General features: G+C 35.1%; 1 protein-coding gene across 5 annotated transcripts in view; it reads right to left on the bottom strand.

Moving 5' to 3' along the window:
* PUM2 (pumilio RNA binding family member 2) overlaps positions 1 to 20,585 on the bottom strand; it is a 122,095-nt gene that overhangs the window by 22,890 nt on the left and 78,620 nt on the right. For 3 of the 5 annotated variants that reach the window (XM_040224987.1, XM_040224989.1, XM_040224988.1), the window contains 3 exons: positions 15,055 to 15,198; positions 14,648 to 14,938; positions 10,375 to 10,611 (listed from right to left, as the gene is read on the bottom strand). In XM_040224987.1, coding sequence (XP_040080921.1) covers positions 10,375 to 10,611; positions 14,648 to 14,938; positions 15,055 to 15,198 — 672 coding nt within the window. The remainder of the gene's footprint in view (positions 1 to 10,374; positions 10,612 to 14,647; positions 14,939 to 15,054; positions 15,199 to 20,585) is intronic. The other 2 variants (XM_040224990.1, XM_040224991.1) reach the window with 1 other exon arrangement.

Raw genomic sequence — 20,585 nt, 5'->3', positions numbered from 1 at the left:
GGCTTTCCGCATCAGGTGGCCAGAGTATTGGAGCTTCAGCTTCAGTCCTTCCAATGAATATTCCAGGCTGATTTCCTTTAGGATTGACTGGTTTGACTTCCTTGCTGTCCAAGGGACTCTCAAAGTGTCCTTTGCAGCACCACACCTCAAGGGCATCTCTTTGGTGCTCAACCTTATTTATAGTCCACCTCTTGCATCTGTACATGATTACTGGAAAAACTATAGCTTTGACAATAAACCTTTGTCAGCCCAGTGATGTCTCTGCTTTTTAATACATTGTCTAGGTCTGTCATAGCTTTTTTTCCAAGGAGCAAGAGTTCTTTAATTTCATGGCTGCAGTCACCATTTGCAGTGATTTTGGAGCCCAAGAAAATAAAATCTGTCACTGCTTCAACTTTTTCCCCATCTATTTATTTGTATGAAGTGATGGGGCCAGATGCCATGACTTTAGTTTTCCGAATGTTGAGTTTTAAGCCAGCTTTTTCACTCTCCTCTTTCACTTTCATCAAGAAGCTCTTTAGTTACTCTTCACTTTCTACCATAAGGGTGGTGTCATCTGCATATCTGAGGATACTGATATTTCTCCCAGTAATCTTGATTCCAGCTTGTGCATCTTCCAGGCCCAGGGTGACAAAATACAGCCTTGTCATATTCCTTTCCCAATTTGGAACCAGTCCGTTGTTCCACGTCTGGTTCTAACTGTTGCTTCTTGAACTGCATACAGAGACCTCTGGAGGCAGGTAAGGTAGTCTGGTTTTCCCATCTCTTGAAGAATTTTCCACAGTTTATTGTGATCCACACAGTCAAAGGCTTTGGTGCAGTCAATAAAGGAGAAGTATATTTTTTCTGGAACTCTCTTGCTTTTTCGATGATGCAATGGATATTGACAATTTGATCTCTGGTTCCTCTGCCTTTTCTAAACCAGCTTGAACATCTGGAAGTTCACCGTTCATGTACTGCTGAGCCCTGGCTTGGAGAATTCTGTGCATTACTTTGCTAGTGTGTGAGATGAGTGCAATTGTGTGGTAGTGCGAGCATTCTTTGGCATTGCCTTTTTTGGGGATTGGAATGGAAACTGACCTTTTCCAGTCCTGTGGCTACTGCTGAGTTTTCCAAATTTGCTGGCATACCGAGTACAGCACTTTCACAACATCATCTTTTAGGATTTGAACAGAAACAATCCATGTATAAGCGGACCTGGGCAGCTCAAACCTGTGTTTTTCAAGGGTCAACTGTACTCTTCAAAGCTGTGGAGCATGGTCTCAGCTTTCTTATTTCTAACTTATTGGAGAGAAGAAAAAATCCCAAACAACTCTAATATAATCTAGTCTGTGGTTAACTTGGTACAAAAAAACCCATAAAGGAAAGATAATAATTCTAAGGGAGAAAATCACTATGTTAAATAAAGTAAATAAGTCAACAGCATTACAATCATTATACTGCAATCACTGGTTTACTTGTATTTACCACAAAAAAAGGTCAAATTTGATGATGGTGGACAGAATGTTTTCTTCACCAGTGTCTCTAAAGTCAAGTACAGTATTCCATGTAGGTATTTGACACTGATTGAATAAATTTATTAAGTGAATTAAGTAAAATAAATTAGGTAAAAATTTTGATCAGACCTCAGAATTCTTAAATGGAGGCCAGAAACAAAACAAAACAAAACTACACATAGAAACATAAAATAGGTATTAGTTTCAGTATAATAATTAGACTTATTACTATTCTATTAATTGATAGCATCTGATCAGTTTAAATTTAAAATTAGTAATAAAATATATTAAGAGATCCTTGAAGTAAAAAGTATTTAATTGAGATTAAAAGTCAATTGCAAGCAAGTAAAAAATGTCAATATACTGACATTCAAAGTCACTTTCACCACCAACTCATAATAGGCTAAGTTATATTTTACCACAATTTTATAAGAAGTTCATAAAAATTCTAAACTCAGGGAGTAGGAAAAGATCCTTTATTTAGTCAGAGAAGTAGTAGACAGAAATAAAAGCATTCTTCAAGGAGCAGTAGCATATCTTGGAATAAACCAGATAGACCAGGGCTCAAAATTTTTTTTCCTTACTAACTTGACAACTACTCTTTGCGACCTCATGGACTGTAGCCTAACCAGGTTCCTCCATCCATGGGACTTTCCAGGCAAGAATACTGGAGTGGGTTGCCATTTCCTTCTCCAGGAGATCTTCCTGACCCAGGGACTGAATCCAGGTCTCCCGCATTGTAGACAGAGCCTACAATTTGAGCCACCAGGGAAGATCCCTTGACAACTACAAGCAAGTTGAGTGCTTTGAGAATGAAGTTTTATTTGTGTGTGTAGTATGAAAGAGAAGTCAAAGTTAATCTCCCCCTGTCTGGGTACTAAATTGCTCCAGTTCAACTTACTGAAAAGACCATCCTTCCCAAACACACTAGAATGGCACCATGGCCACAAATCAGGTAACCAAACAAGCAGGTCTATTTCTGGGTCCTTAATTTCACGAATCTATTTTCTCTACCCTTGTGCCAATACCACAATTTTAGTTACTGTAGTTTTAATAAGTTAGATATCTAGCAAATTTATTAAATTTTAAATTTGTTCTTGGAGACTGTCTTGACTGATTATTCTTGGCTCTATTTTTCTATCTACATTAAATAAATTACCTTGTCAGTTTCTTTAAAAAGCTGAAAAACTCTTACTGAGAGTGTGCTAAATCTGTATACCAATTATAAGACAGTTGCTATCTTTACGATACTGAGTCTTTCAAACCACAAACATGACATGTTCTCTTATTTGCCTTCTTCAACTTCAGTCAGTGCTTTATAGTTTACAGTGTAAAGATCTTGCCCTTCTTCCAATGAATTTATTTCTAGTTAAGGAAACAGTCTTTTATATAATAATACCCTAAACATTAAATCAATTCACCCTATGTGATCCATAGTACTTTCATCTTTAAAGTTTATTTGGCTAATAAAGATACAGGTTTCTCACAAAGCACATCTGCCTATATTTTAAGAGTTAGTTTCCTGATCCTATGTTTACTTAAAGTACATTATTTAGGGTATAAACAGTGAAATAATACAAGTTCTTGGTAAATTTTTGATAAACTATAATAATTTTTAAGATACATGAAGACTTATTTGATATCAGTAAGAAGGAAAGGTAGAGAAACAATTGAGTGAGGAGATGAAATGCAAATATGAAGGAAAGCTAGAGGCAATAAATAAAAAGTAAAACAACCAAATGATAGCAAATAATGATATACAGAATTATAGCCAACAAAATTAAAGAAAAGGCTCCAATTTGCAAAATACAAATCAAGGGAAAGAGTATTTTTAAATATATACAATAAAAGATCAGAATTTCCTATTTTCTTTTTCCATAAGCTTCCCCCCCCCCCCAAAATTAAAAAACTTTAAAGCATGCAATGGTAAGCAGACTTCAGGTAAATGGAAAGAAAAAAAGGAAGGAAGAAAAAAAAATCCATTAGTGAGATGACAGGAGACAATATTAAAGGCTCATATAACCCATATCCAGGAACTATGAGTCAAAAAGATGTGTGAATTGGAGTAACCCATAATGTAAACTATGAATTGTTCCAAAGTGGTCTCTCTCTCCAGGTGAGTACTACTGGAAATTTCAGTGGGATAATCATTTTAAAATGAAGAGTTTAACATCTGGCTGCTAGGTTATTTAATGTTAATAGAATCCCCATAATCATCATGACAAGCAAAAACTGCTGTCATACAATTCCAAATCAATTACCTCCTCATTGGAAGTATTTTAAACAGGCCCAAGTGATTCTGACATGGTAAACCACCAAATAGGATCATCAAGTATTTTCTAGTCTCAAATCTGAGATTATCTTAACTGAATTAACTGGTGAAAACATTTTTCAGTCATTAGAAGCACAAAGTCACAGATAACATAATTAAAGGATAATGAACAAAATATAAGGCCAAAACTTAATCACTGGGACCCCAAACCAGAACTCAGACTAATGAATTTGTATACAGAAATGAAACGTAAAATAATAAATTCTTCTACATAATAATTAATAGAATTTCTTCACAATATATTTCATACTCATAAACAAGTGACTTGTAGACACACCAATGGGTTGAAGCAGTGCGTTCATTTAAACTACCACAAGAACCTGTAAATAACATTCCGTTTCAAGCTGAATATGCTGTCTTATCTATTCAGTCCTATATCATACAATATATTCAGTTCCTGAGTCACCTGCCTTATGAGTAACACATATTCTTTTTCAAAGAGTAGATAATCCTGACCTGCCTCTTGAGAAACCTATATGCAGGTCAGGAAGCAACAGTTAGAACTGGACATGGAACAACAGACTGCTTCCAAATAGGAAAAGGAGTACGTCAAGGCTGTATATTGTCACCCTGCTTATTTAACTTATATGCAGAGTACATCATGAGAAACGCTGGGCTAGATGAAGCACAAGCTGGAATCAAAACTGCCTGGAGAAATATCAATAACCTCAGATATGCAGATGACACCACCCTTATGGCAGAAAGTGAAAAAGAACTAGAAAGCCTCTTGATGAAAGTGAAAGAGGAGAGTGAAAAAGTTGGCTTAAAGCTCAACATTCAGAAAACTAAGATCATCACATCTGGTCTCATCACTTCATGGGAAATAGATGAGGAAAAGTGTCAGACTTTATTTTTTGGGGGCTCCAAAATCACTGCAGATGGTGATTGCAGCCATGAAATTAAAAGACGCTTACTTGGAAGTAAAGTTATGACCAACCTAGACAGCATATTAAAAAGCAGAGACATTACTATGCCAACAAAGATCCATCTAGTCAAAGCTATGGTTTTTCCAGTGGTCATGTGTGGATGTGAGAGTTGGACTGTAAAGAAAGCTGAGCACCAAAGAATTGATGATTTTGAACTGTGGTATTGGAGAAGACTCTTGAGAGTCCCTTGGACTGCAAGAAGATCCAACCAGTCCATCCTAAAGGAGATCAGTCCTGGGTCTTCACTGGAAGGACTGAAGCTAAAGCTGAAACTCCAATACTTTGGCCACCTCATGCGAAGAGCTGACTCACTGGAAAAGACCCTGATGCTGGGAGGGATTAGGGGCAGAAAGAGAAGGGGATGACAGAGGATGAGATGGCTGGATGGCATCACCAACTCGATACACATGAGTTTGGGTGAACTCCAGGAGTTGGTGATGGACAGAGAGGCCTGGCGTGCTGCGATTCATGGGGTTGCAAAGAGTCGGACACGACTGAGCGACTGTACTGAACTCAAATAATATTTGCACTTTAAAAATGTCTAGATAAGAGCTTTTCTATAAATCCCAAAAATGACTGAACAATGAAAGGGATCTAAAAGCCTAGTAATCTTTTATAGACATTTAAAAAATACATAACTTATGCCAGTGTTAAATATAATTTGAGAGGCTGATTAGAATCCTGTTTTGGCATACTTTGTAAAACTGTTCAGTTGATTATAGAACAGCAGAATAAAAGAATAAAAAAAATAGTAACAGGAGTTAGAACAATGTTCCAGCTTCAGTTCTGTCATTTATGGGTTTGGTCAAGCTTTTGGGGCTCATATGACCTACAGCTGTCTCTTTAATGGGCATATTATTCAGCCACTCTATGTTAACAATTAGAATGAAATGAAATCATGAATACGAAGGTGCTTTAGAAAACTACCAAATGCTATTCAGTTCGGAGAAGCGCAATGGCAACCCACTCCAGTGTTCTTGCCTTGAGAATCCCAGGGACGGCGGAGCCTGATGGGCTGACGTCTATAAGGCTGCACAGAGTTGGACACGACTGAAGCAACTTAGCAGCAAGTAGCTTTTCAGTTACAGGGAACTTGCTACTTAAAGAGTACTTTCAATGAAAACTTCAAAATAATTCATATTGTTTTCTGCTTCAAGGACCATATATGAAACTCAGCAAAATTGCACAGTCTTAACAACCGATTTGGCCATCCTTGTTTAACTCTTAAACATCTCATTCTGAGAAAAGTAGATGATCAAATTTGCTAAAGTTCAGCAATTTCAACAGATAAACTACCACTAAGCAGGAAAAATGACCTTAGAAGTTAATATTACCCTGTCTACATTTCATATAAAATTTTCTGTGATTAGAAGACAGGTTACAAATTTTTTAAATCCATTGCACTATTTGACAGCTGAATACACTATTTGATTACTGAATACATGATATTAACAAAACTTTATTAGTTACCTTCGAAGTAACTAATTTCTCTGAGCTCATAGCTGTCATTACTTTTTGGCACCCTTTTCTTAAGGAAAAAAATAAGCCAGTTCAAAAATGAAGAGGTACAGAGAAGAAAGCCATTTGTTCGTCAAACCCTAATAAAAATACAGAATACTACTTTATACCCAAGAAGTTCTATATCAATCTAAATATTATGAGAATAAAGATTAAATAAGAAATCATTAACATATTGTAAACATTTACTCAAAGAAGAAAAAAAGAAAGGAAACAAGAAAGGAAACAACTAGTTAGCTAGCTCCAGGTAGATGAACAAAGTAAGACTGGAAATATTTCATCTTCTTTTACTGGAAGTGAACTATCTCAAAATAAGAGAGTGACTTCTATCTTAGAGAATAATTTAAAACACAACTACTGGTAGAAGATTCTTTCCTCAACTCTATAAATCAATGTAACATGAGAAAATAATTTATTTAATATTCAATGCTGAACATAAAGTCCAGAATTTGACATAGCTCTTTGCATTTCAAAATAAAAACCATTAATCTTAAAGTTGTTCTCTTTGCTTGTTCTTTTCTACTTGCTTCTCTGACCAGTGTTTTAAGTGCTTTTAACAAGTTATGGTCAAGCAGGTACCAATCTGAAGGGACTCCAAATGGCTAAAGACAGTAATACAGGATCAAAAATAGGTATAAAAAGTGTTATCTTCCAGACTACAATGGACTGAAACATATCAACAATCCTAAAAGCTTCAATTTACACTACAGTTACCTGTAGTGTATGATGATTTAAACACAAAAACAAAAATCCCCTACAAGTTACCTTTAGAAGTTCCTAGGCATCAACTTAATAAAGTTACAAAATATAGGAAAAAAAATTAAGCATTATCCTGATTCCTATATGAACTATGTATTTCAGGGTGACCTCACAATCAATGAAAGTTCTTTTCCACAGAAAAATTCCAGCTAACCAATGCAAAAGGAATGACAGAGTTAGAAAATCACCATTTTGCAATCTCTGAAGAAATATTCAGGTGATGATGAAAGGTTGCTAAGCTGTTAAGTGGATCTAGCTGATGGAAACAACCAGATCATGGAAACAACCAGATATGTGTCTCCTGATATGGTGCAGCAGAACTATATAACCAACCAACCAACCAACCAAACAACAAGATCAAACCACTGAATTTAATTCCATTTTATAGAAAATTCAGAGAACAGAGGAACACATTAAATACCATGAGGAAGAATTCATCAAAGTCAAGAATGTGGGATATTCAATAGGACAAAGTTTCTTTCACAAATATATGTACAGAAGAAGAAGAAGGAAAAAAAAGAGGATGGAAAAATGGTTCCATATCAAAAGACATATCAAACAAATAATGGACCTTATTTGGACCTTGATATAAACACAACAACTGTAAAAAGACATTTAAGTCAATTAGGGAAATTAGAGTAATGAGAATTATAAATGTTAAAAGGTATGATTTTGATATTGTGGCTATAAATGTTTTTAAAAAAGGAATCTCTTAGAAATTTCACATTATAATATGGAATATAAAATTACTTTTCATGCTTCTGACTTCAGTATATTTAAAAAGGCTGCAAATCTTAACAAAAATGTTTTAGGTTATAAAAATATGGAACAACCAAAATCTATCAGTTGAAATACTGATTCTTCAATCACAAAGTGACTACTAGTCATCCTACTAAAAATATTTATCTTGATGAAATTACAACTATTTTTAAAAAATGAAACATCTCCTGGAAAACCAGAAGCACACAATGTTGTTATTAGCTTTTTCTGTGAATCAAGTAGCTAGCATGAGCAAAGGCATAGGATACATGGCTTAAAAAAAAAGAAAAAAGACGTTTCATCCAGTATTTTAAGACTGTAGATATCTAGACATACCAATAACTATAATGGTTACGTCTTAACATCTCATAAGAAAATCAACTGGAACTAAATAACTCCAGTCAATTTTAATGAAATGGAAAATTTATCTCTATTTTATAGTATTATATTCTTAATGTGTGACCACAGTAAGATTATTTTTTAAATGGCTATGCAAATTCATTTCCTTAGGTATTTTATAAATCAGTAGCCTTGATAGCCTAATTTATGGCATAATCCACTTTAGGAACACACAATTAAAATGTATTTTTTAGACCAGAGAGCATGTAATTCTTGCATCATGAGTCAATGATATGAAAGTGAAGGACAGATTATTTTCATAAATACTATGTGAAGAGCAAATTTATGAAATCTACTGAATTATTTCAACTTGGCAGGGTCTATTCCTTGTTACCAAACAAGGTTGCTAGTTATAATATGACTAAAGCTAAAAGAAACTAGGGAATCTCAAAAGAAAATAATCTACAGACAATTTCAATTAGAGGTATATTAAAATACCAGATTTCAAGGTGAAGCTAACCTAAGTAGTTAAGCTTATACTGTGGGTACAAAAGTATCAGAGTACAATGTAGAACTCCTGGCCCACAGGATTATTTCTCATAACTGACTAGAATTCATTCCATAAGCATTTATATGCCTGGATTCTTTTAGAGTCAAAAAAATCTAGATTGTGGTTTAACTAGAGACATCTAAAAGGTCATTATAATCCATTTTCTAAGCAAGTTATGTAGAATAATAATGCCATTTACACAGGCACTAAAGCACAACATAAGCAGTTAACAGTTGACAGAAACCTGATCTGAAACTTACCTATGAAAAAAATGACAGGACATGACAAATATAATCTTAACGAATAAAACACAAAACTATTATGAAATGTCTATTTTTAGGTATGTTTTGCTCCAAATTTTGGTATCAATTTCAAAGTCTCAAAGGCATGTTTTAAATGGGAATAGTAGGGGTGGGTCTGAATAGAAATAATAAATATCAAGGACTGAACAGTTCCTATGACTGAGAAAAGATAAATAAAGGAAGGCGGAAGACTAAAAACTGGTTAAGTTTACACAAACAGTGCTTGTAGCAGGTCTGAGGAACCCAGTCAAATAAATTAATTGGTTGCATATAGTTAATATCTCCAAAAGAGCAAAGGCTCAGAACTGGGGTGGAGGATCAGCTTTTTTAAAAAAGAAATCTAGCCCACTTTGTAATAACATAAACCTAAAAGGATGATCACTGTTAAAGATTCCTTTGTTACATGGACACTTAACTACATTACTGAGCTTTCGGAGAAAACAGCTATAGCCTTATAACTGGGGGAGGGGCTCAAACATAATCACTAACTTATATTTGCTTACAAAAGCAAGCATTACTTTTTAACTCACAAGCTGATTAATATCTTTCCAAGCATATATAAAAATCAGTAATAGAACTCTTCAATTTTAAGTTGAAATGACTAGAATCAGAAATATCCAAAACCTAATTTTAATAAAATACTTTGAAGAGACAGGGATTCATACACAGCCTCTGACATCCAAAAAACCCTCAAAATATCCTGTTAACTACATGGTTAAATACTTTTTGGAGCAGGAAAAAGGTAACTACCAATTCAAATAATCCTGGTTTGGGGGCAAGTTTAATATACAGATATAAACCAAAGTTCTAAATGTCTCAACTACAAGGGTACAAAAAGCCTAGAACATTTTTTCTTAACAACATATTCAAAAGTAACAGAAGTACATGGACCAAACCCATACATAGTAAGATTCTCTAACTCACAAACATACTCAATTCATATACCCTGAAATAACCCTTTGGTAAAAGGCCAAAGCAAAGACCATCATACTAAACTAGATTATTTAAAGTTCAATAACTATGTGACTAACATTTTGCTTTTGGTGTGCACAAACTTTTGATGGTGAAATTTATTTCACTATCACATATAAATAACTGACTTTTCAGATGAACTAAAACACACACAAATCAAAAGCACAGACGAGAAAAAACACACCACTGTATTTCATAAAAAGAATAAAAAATACAATAGGGGTCTTTACCTTACTGTATATCAGACCCTCACTTTGAATTTTCACAAAAGTAGACTTTTTCAAAAGGATAATATCTAAAAGCAAAAGCAATTTGGCATGTTTTATCCAACATTAAATATTTTACACATATCATAAAACATACACACAAACACACTTACATGTATACATACGAATAAAAAGGGTTTTGGTTTTTTTTTTACCTAAATGCAAACTGGATGAGGATCCATGTGATGAAAGTGATGGCGGTGGCGTAAGTGAATGTCCTGGAGTTTGGCTTGGCAGAGGCATGCCTATTGGACTTGGAGAGGAGGAAAATCCCAGACTATTGTAAAATGGTTGCCCTATGGGTGCTAGGCTGCTACTAGATCTTTTGTACAAGTCAGAGCTAGTAGATAGAGACTCTCTCCTTGTGGCACTACTACTTGCAGAACTGCCAACTGAAGAAGAAATAAAAAAAACCCTAATTACATACAGTGTTAACTGAATAAAACCTATCCCCAACTCTTGCTGGGAAATAACAGAGTGATCACAATAATTATTTTTAGAAACATAACAGAAGATAATTACTGTGATAACTATATATACTGTGATAACTATATATACTAACTTATTAATCATAAAAGGGTATAAATGCACCCCAGGAAAATGACCAAATATTTAAGAGCAGTCATATGTTCATTATTTCACATATATTTACCACTGACACATATGATTACTGTGCTTTAATACCCTGGTATGATTTATAAACCCTGAAATTTTAAGTTGTCTGCTATGCTAGAGATTAAATTCCAATAAGGTTATATTTTGGTAGTATCCTAACCTTTGGAACCAAGTTCTTAGACTTCAACCCAATGCCAAGAAAAGATTATACTGATAAACAGAATATTAATACATTTCCCTTGCCATTCACATTTGATTTGGATTCCAGCTTGTGTTTAAACCACAGTCAAGTCCATATTGGCCCGAATATTAATCAGCTGTGAAATACAGTGGCAGCTTACTCCTCAGTACTTTTCACACTACACATTCTCCTGATTTTTCAACAGCTAAATTACAAAATACATATGGAAAAACCAAACTTTAACTGCTAGCTCTCTGTTTTCAACCAAAGACATGCATTCACTTACCCCTTGAGATCTTCCATTCTTAAGATGATAGTCTGGCCTCGTGAACTGCTTACTCAGGTAAAGATATTATATCCCTTACTGTACTACATAACAATTTTTAGTTTTTCACTTAATCCCCAATTCAACTATTAACTTTCTAGTCCTTTTTTTCCCTTTATATTTTATAAAATCATAAAAGAATGGTAGGTTCACATTACCATGTAGCTACGCAACCCGAGATCTGGCTATTAATCAACATATATTTGGATAATCAAATTCTTTACAAAGTGTTTTTAAAAGGGTTGTCCAAAACTCCCAATTCTCAAATCTCACTTATAGCCTGTATTTTCAAGTACACTTTTTTTTTTAAAAAACTGTCTCTAAGCCTTTTAAACTAAATCCTTTCATATTCAAGATAATATCATACTACATTTTTTAACCTGTGAAGTTTTTAAAGGACAAGCTCTATATTCGGACCAATATGGTTAATTCTTTTAAAGAAAATTTTAAGAGGTCAATTATAAATAGGTCATAAGGGTATAGATTAAAGAGAAAAATTAAGCAGAGCACATGATGGTAGACCAAGGTAAGCTTATTAATACAGACGGAAAACTTAATTACACTGGTTTTACGAAAACAAAAATCCTATAAAGGAAAAATACCAGGCTCATACTACTGTATTAAGCAAAATATTAAATAAACAGTATTCAACCTTTTAAACCAGTGAATGCGGTTTCTGAAGGACTGATCAGGTTTTAATGAAATTCTCACTTTTTAAGATATATTATAGGGAAATACTAAGTAACTATATACATTTTTAATACAACAAATAGTACTGTAAGAATGGTTTTGGCAAAATTGTCAATGTATGCTATATTAACTATGCTAATTTAAAAGGACACTGTCAAAGTGATTTTTCTAAAACATGGCTACATTTGTAATTTCTATTTATTTCAGAAAACATTTAACTGACAAGGAAAAAGACAAAAGCCCTCGAAATGAGAGAGCAGCACTATCATTCCCCTGGCAAATCATCAAAGAAACCATAGTTTTGACACATGCAATATCATTTTCCTCTAAAAAGGAAAAGCCAAGCAAAACATTTGAAAGTAATTCAGAAATAGCTTTACTTTAAACGTCAACAAGCTGGCTTCTTAAATTTTACTATCTGCCTAAACTATCTGCAACAATATGACTATAAAATATAAAACAAAATATACCTAAAATATTTAAGAAGCTAGACAACAACAATGGAGTCACTAATCAAATATCAATTGTGGATAAAATGTTAAATCATGAACTTTCAACTGTAAAAGAACATTCTAAATAACAGGTCGTAGAAATGGTGATTTAATCTCTATATTACGAGGGCTAAGCTTCCTGGCGATCTGAGTTATAAACCGGGGTATTTAACACTGTTAAGCATTAATAATTTCACCATATGGGTAAGAGAATGACTGTGTACATGGTACTGTATATGTACATGTGCATATAAGCATATTTCAGATTTCATATAGGTATGGATTGCCATAATGTGAAACGGTAATGGGTAGATTTCGAAGGGTACATAAGTACAGCACTTGAATGAATGTTTACAAAATGTTCAAGAGGAGGGAGACAATAGGTTCTTTACTGGTATTTAGGGACAGCAATCGTTAATGTCCTCTGAAGCAAGGTAAAACAGAGGTACCCCAAGCTGGAAATCAGAATGGAGTAAAGCAATGCTCATAAATAAGGGAGAATGAACATGATAATTTTTTGGCAGAGGCATCTGCTGGGGACAACTATAGAGAACAAAATGTTGATTACTAATCAGTTCCTGAATACAGCAGGAAGGGTCTTAACAAACAAAGAAACAGGGGAATTTGGGAGTATACCAGACTATCAGTGACATTTTATTATTACAAAGGGAACAGGATATTTATTTTTTTCTCTATTTTTCCTGTATTATTTAGGGCCTACAAATCTACAGAAACTAGTTATTTCCACAGAAGTTTTTTTTTTTTTTTTTTTTAAGTTATCTGTTCTCTTGATTTTCTTTAGCAATCTAGGATTATCTGGGACAACTGCTTGCCAACTGTTAGAAACAAAAAATGAGTCTATGAGAGTGTCTGGGCTACATATTAAAATAGTAAGCTCCAAAAGTAATGAAACAAATCAAATAGGAAAATTAAAAGACTGAATAGTCTCTATGTTCACTAGATTCTTCCTGAGAAGTTCCCATGCCCATTCTTTAGGCAATTTTTTTATTAGGCAAATACGATATTTCCTTTTTGATCTCATTATATCAAAAAAGAACTATGCACCTGAAAGTTAATAGGTGTTCTGGATGGACCATCCCTAATAAAAATGTTCAAAGAGTTAAGATATTTTCTTAGAAAACTGGCAAAAATAGTTAGTAATGACTGGCATGTGTTAGTTTGGCCATTTTTTCACACCAGAAAAGAATATAATTTCATGTGGTAGGAAAACAGACGAGCAGATTTTAGGACTGAAGGACACCAGAGAAATAAAACATTTCTTGAGGTGTGAATAAATGTCCCTTATAAAGAAAAGGCTGTCAATTATACCAAGAGAATGAGAGTAAGCTGTTTTTCCCCTCATGTTTCCTGAGCACTCTGGAAACACCAGAGACTGATAATACATGTGTCAATAGGGTGTCAAGGTGGGCCTCTTCAATTTCAGCTCTTTCTCAGTTACAAAATCAGTTTCTATGGGTACATTATTTATTTTGTGAAGCTCTTTAAAATTTGGATTTCTTAAGTATTATGTATAAAACTAGGATATGAGGTGGGGGAGTCTTTTTAAACGTATTTTTAGTGATAAAGGCTAAGTTGTTTAACCTAAAATAAAGACAGGCATCCTTATCGTTGGGGTTTCTGTTTAGAACATTTCATTATATTTTATTTTTATATATTATACCAAATAGGGACCATAAATATTAATATTTAATAAGAATAAATCATCTGATGAGCACACAGATAATTATTATTTTAAAATATCAGAAACTTAAGATAGCAAAGTTTTTACTGCCTCAAACATTAATATTATAGGGTAAAGGGAAGAGCTAGTAACAAGCATAATATATATTAGCCCAAACAAATCTTACTAAAATAAAAATTACAGTAGTATAATTCTTAAGGCCAGGGGAAAATATATTTGAGTAAAGAATGGGCTGCTTGAAACGGGTTAAACATTCATAAACACTGCAAAAGGTTTCTTTCTGTCTACAAAATTAAACCAATAAACCAGTGTCTTATTCCTGTCCTTTCTACACTACTAGCTATTGTTCATATTAATATTAAAAACAAATACATGTACCTCATGTCCACTTAGCAGAGTACACTCATCTTAAAAGGAAACTTACCTGATGAACCAAATCCACTGAGGGCTGAACCTATAGCAGCACCCAAAGAGCTACTGCTTCCAAAGCCAAGAGATGTACTTCCAGGTTGGCCAGGTCCGTGAGAAAATAAAGAACTGCTCTGGGAGCTATTAGTCAGAGAAGTGCTCCCATAAAATGAATTAGACTGCAGATTAGTGCTTGGCTGCTGCTGCTGCTGCTGCTGCGGTGGTGGCTGGGTGCCAATTGGCCGGAACAGACCATTTGTGCTGCCTGTGAGACTATTTGCAGTTCCTCCAGCTGCTGCTGCTGCTGCTATAAAATAAATTTCAAACACTTCTTAAAACTACCCAGAAAACCATTTTCTATTATTAAAATATCTCAACCACCACCAGAAAATTATTACGCCAAAAAATGTCAGTTACACTTACCAGCTTGTGCTGCTGCTGAACTAATTAAAACAGGTGTTGGAGCCATTAATCGAACTGGAGCTCCAAGGCCAGTTCTTGCTCCAGGGCCAACCACTAAGGCACCAGTCTGATCATAATAGGCAGTTGGAGCTAGTACTTGATAGCCTAGATAATAGCAAAATAAATGTTTACCAATGAAAACATTAATATAGAAAGCATGTTATTTACTTTCTCCCACAGTTTTTTTTAATCAACCAGCAAACACAGCTATTTTTATTGTGAATATAAAACCATTAGTTACTATATAAACAGCAAACACATCTGAGAAGGTATTACTAAATAAAAGAAAATCTAACAAAGCCTAAATAAATGTTTTCCCTAAATTCTGACAGCGATGCCTCTTGCTTATGGACCACAGAATGATGAGATACAGTCTTTGCTTGTGAAACCGTAAGTAATCAAGGGCTGATGCTTGAAAACATTACCACCAATTAGTTCTCCTGAGAGGAGAATGGATAAAGACTAAGGGAACTGAGGGAAAACTGTAAGATTCATTAGGCAATTTTAGTAAGTTTCTAAACCAAGTGCCTCATTGATAGTATTCCCTTAGATTTTCATTTGCAAGCAATCCTTTAAAGATAAAATCTTTAACAGGATATAAACAGGTAACTTAATATCATAAAGTTTAACAGTCAATTTGCAAAGGGTCTCAAAAGCTAGAGTCTGAATAAAAATCACATAGGCATTAGTTATATTACAGCCTTGACCACAAGGCAGGTGACAATCTGCACTGTTCAGAACTATAGGAAGAGTAGTTTCTCTCTTCACAGACTTTGATGATCCAAAATAACAAATACCACTCAAGATGCATGGGAGAGAAGTTATATCTCTATATATCTACCTCTCTATATATATAGACATACATACATACATACAGTGGATACTTTAAGGCAACAGGTTTATACTCTCCCAGGGCTCAGGTTAAGAAGGGCTGTCTTATATAGTAACAAAGACTCAGGCTCAAAAGTATGAGGACCACTTGCAAAAATGTACTAGCAACCTCAGATTATTTTTAAATTTAAACACCACTTTCTAAACTAGGACCAAAACTTTCACATGTAAAGGCTGTTTTAATAAAATGCAGTAACTGATTCACAATTGCATCTTTATTACAATGGATATGAATTAGGAGGACCAGCCAAATGAAGGGCTGCACAGGGCAAAATCTAGGAGGGAATGACCTCTCCTCTCAGGAGAACTAATTGGTAATAATTTTCAAAGACCTCTCCTCATAGAATGAACATGATAATTTGAAAAGATTATTAGATATCCAACTGTAACTGTCATATAGAATATGCAAGTCTGGAGTTTCATAGAGAGGTTCAGGTTGGATTTACAAATAAGGGAGTGGTCAATATAAGCATGGTATTAGCTGCTAAAAATAATCCAACCACCAAGAAAATAAAAGGGTAGGGCCTATGGCCTGCAGGGTACTTCACATTAAGAGGCTGGAGAGAGGAGGAACCAAGAAGAGACTGAGAGTAAACAGCCAGGAAGAAATAAACCAAATCGGAACACAGGGGTCTCCTGGAGGCCAAAGAAAAAAGAATTTGAATGAAGACTGAGTGATTAACAATGCAAAATGCTGCTAAAAGGCATTAAGAGTAGAGAACTAGACTAATGAATTTAACAATATGGAAGTCATTCTGGTAAGGATGATAGTCAGTGTGGTGAGTTTAGTAAAGCATAGAAGAACTGTAGCAAGTACAGAAATGCTTTTGAATTTTGCTGTAAAAAGGACCAGAGGGGAACTACAGAAAAGGGGCTGAGAATAAATTTTTTTTTAACCAGAAAATGTTCTTGTTTAGCAGAGCATGATATCTCTTAAGTGTTTAAAACATTTATTATTGTGAAATAAAACATAAAAAGTGCAAAAATCAAAAGTACATTATAATGATTACAACACAAAAAAGTATAACCTCCATGCAAGTCAAGAATAGAAATAGAAAACTGCCTGGCACCCACCCACCTCTTCTAAGTCCCTGCTCTACCACAATCTTCTCTTTTCCTTTGTTGTTTAATCACTAAGTGATGTCCGACTCTCTGTGACCCCGTGGACTTGTAGCCCGCCAGGCTCCTCTGCCCATGGGATTTCCCAGGCAAGAATACTGGAGTGGGTTGCTATTTCCTTCTCCACTTCTCCAGGGGATATTCAGTTACACAACATCCTACTTTCCATAAACGGTCTCTCTCTAAACAATCATTTGTTTTGAATTATTTAAAAAATTTTACATATAATTCATCCATGTTGTTATATGTAGACTTTGTTTCCATTTTCACTGTTGTGTAGCACCTCACTAAACAAACACCATGATAAATTTATCCCTTCTACATTTACACTGTTCCCAGTTTGGGGCCATTGCCAACAGTACTGCATACACATTTTCATATGTGTATGGTGGTGTATTATGTGTACATATTTCTCTAACCTAAGATGTATAGCAGCTGACACCCTGAGTTAAAGGGTATGCGTATTTTCAAACTTTGGTAGTAATGCCAAACTGCCTTCAAAGTGGTTGTGCAAATTTACACACGTAACCACCTTGATATTAAGAGTTCCCATTGCTCCATGACTTTAAAAATACTTGATAAACTATCAGACTTTAAAAAACTGGCCAATCTGAAAGACAGGCAGAAGCATTTGTTGTGGTTTTGACTTTCTTTTCTCAGAAGGAAGCTGGGTGTCTTTTCATATGCTAATTGTGCCTCAGCATTTCCTTTTGGGAAAACAACTGTTCAAAGTTTCTCTCACCCATTTTCCTACTGGCTGTATTTCGTTATTGATTTATTTTAATTTATTTACTCTGTAAAATAATTTTATTTTTGGCTGTACTGGGTCTTTGTTGCTGCAAGGGCTTTTCTCTAGTGGTGTGAGGGTTTTTCTTTGCAGTGGCTTCTGTTGAGGAGCATGAGCTCTATGGCAGTAGTTGCAGCTCAAGGGCTCAATAGCTGTGCCTCCCTGTTTCTCCAACACAGGTTCAACAGCTGTGGTTCACGGAGTTGAAGCGCTCCGTGGCATATGCGATCTTCCCGGATCAGGGATTGAACCGGTGTCTCTTACACTGGCAGGCAGATTGTTTACCACTGAGACACCAGGGAAGCTCTCTTTTTGATTTATAAAGAATTATACATGTATGTATGTATGTATGATGTATTCAAGTGTTCCACAGTTTCTTCTTCCATTCCTAGCCTGACCTGTCATTCTTTCTGGTGACTTTTGAAGTAATGGGTTCAAATTATTATTTCCTTTATTTTCATAACAAAATTTCCCTATATTATCTTCTAATAACCTTTAAAATTCCACTTTCCCACACAGGCCTAAAATTTAAAACGTAAATGATTAATGAACACAGGGTAAGTCATGGATCCCAATTTGAACAATTTGTTGCTCAAAGAATCAATTTTCTTTATTTCACCTTATTTCTAAAACAAGTTCTTCCTCCCTATGCTTTTTGCTGTTTTTTTTTTTTTGCTATTAATTAGGCAGGTGTCCAGTCCTTTTGGGATCTCATTTTTGGGGTCACTGTCTCTCCGTGCAGTAATTCAACTGCATCTTAGTTTTCTGAATTTTACTCTAGAGTACAAGTCAGAATAGACCAAGTCCTTTTACTCATTTTGTCCTTTAATAAGAGTATTGTGGCTAATCTTGACTCTGCATTTTCGTTAAATTTTACTATCAGCTGTCAAAAAAGCCCACAGTAAGAACCCACTGAGTTCTGATCGGAAATGTACTGAAACTGTAGGTTAATAACGGAAGAACTGGAATGTTTAAAACATTGAGTTGCCCAATGGTATTTAGGTCTCCTTGAACAAAGCTAGTGGAGGTGATGGAATTCCAGTTGAGCTATTTCAAATCCTAAAAAGACGATGCTATGAAAGTGCTGCACTCAATATGCCAGCAAATTTGGAAATCTCAGAAGTGACCACAGGACTGGAAAATGTCAGTTTTCATTCCAGTCCCAAAGAAGGGCAATGCCGAACAATGTTCAAACTACTCCACAACAGTGCTCATTTCACACACTAGCAAAGTAATGCTCAAAATTCTCCAAGCCATGCTTCAACAGTATGTGAACCATGAACATTCAGATATTCAAGCTGGATTTAGAAAAGGCAGAAGAACCAGAGATCAAATTGCCAACATCTGTTAGAGCATCTAAAAAGCAAGAGAGTTCCAGAAAAACATCTACTTCTGCTTTACTGACTACACCAAAGCCTTTGACTGTGTGGATTACAATAAACTGTGGAGAACTCTGAAAGGGAAATTTCTCCTGAGAAATCTGTATGGAGGTCAAGAAACACCAGTTAGAACTGGACATGGAACAACAGACTGGTTCCAAACTGGGAAAAGAGTATGTTAAGACTATAAACTGTCACGCTGCTTATTTAACTTATAAACAGAGTACATCATGTGAAATGCTGGCCTGGAAGAAACACAAACTGGAATCAAGACTGCCGGGAGAAATATCAATAACCTCAGATACACAGATGATATCACCCTTATGGCAGAAAGTAAAGAGGAACTAAAGAGCCTCTTGATGAAAGTGAAAGAGGAGAGTGAAAAAGTTGGCTTAAAACTCAACATTCAGAAAACTAAGATCATGGCATCCAGTCCCATTATTTCAGGGCAAACAGATGGGGAAACAATGGAAATAGTGACAGACTTTATTGTTTTGGACTCCAAAATCACTGCAGATAGTGACTTCAACCATGCAATTAAAAGACGCTTGCTCCTTGTAACGCAAGTTATGACCAACATAGATAGCATATTAAAAGGCAGAGATATTACTTTGCCAACAAAGCTCCATCTAGTCAAAGCTATGGTTTTTCCAGTAGTCATGTATAGATATGAGAGTTGGACTATAAAGAAAGCTGAGCGCCAAAGAATCGATGCTTTTGAACTGTGGTATTGGAGAAGACTCTTGAGAGTCCCTTGGACTGCAAGGAGATCCAACCAATCCATCCTAAAGGAAATCAGTACTGAATATTCATTGGAAGGACTGATGCTGAAGCTGAAGCTCCAATACTTTGGCCACCTGATGCAAAGAACTGACAACAGAGGATGAGATAGATGGCTGATGGCATCACCAACTCAATGGAAGCTCCAGGAGTTGGTGATGGACAGGGAAGCCCAGCATGCTGCAGTCCATGGGGTCGCAAAGAGTCAAGACACCACTAGGTGACTGAACTCAACTGAACTTAATGTCTAAACAAAGCTGTTTTCCCAAAGAAACTGTACATTTTTAAAGACTTATTCCTAGGTGCTTACCACTGTAAATAATCTTCAAACTTTACATTTCAAAACATTATAGTGTTGGGAGTTCCCTGGCTGTCTACTTGTGTTTTCATTGCTGTAGGCCTAGTTCAATCCCTGGTGGTGAACTAACCTGACCAAAAAAAAAAAAAAATGCTGTTGGCTGACAATAAAGATTTTATGCTTGATTTTTACATCTGACAACCTTAGCAAAAACATATTAATTCTAATATTTTATCTG

This window comes from Oryx dammah, unplaced genomic scaffold, assembly GCF_014754425.2.
Source record: "Oryx dammah isolate SB20612 unplaced genomic scaffold, SCBI_Odam_1.1 HiC_scaffold_25, whole genome shotgun sequence".
NCBI classification, from domain to species: domain Eukaryota; kingdom Metazoa; phylum Chordata; class Mammalia; order Artiodactyla; family Bovidae; genus Oryx; species Oryx dammah.
The sequence above is the reverse complement of the archived record's forward strand: the minus strand, read 5'-3'. Positions and strand labels throughout refer to the sequence as shown.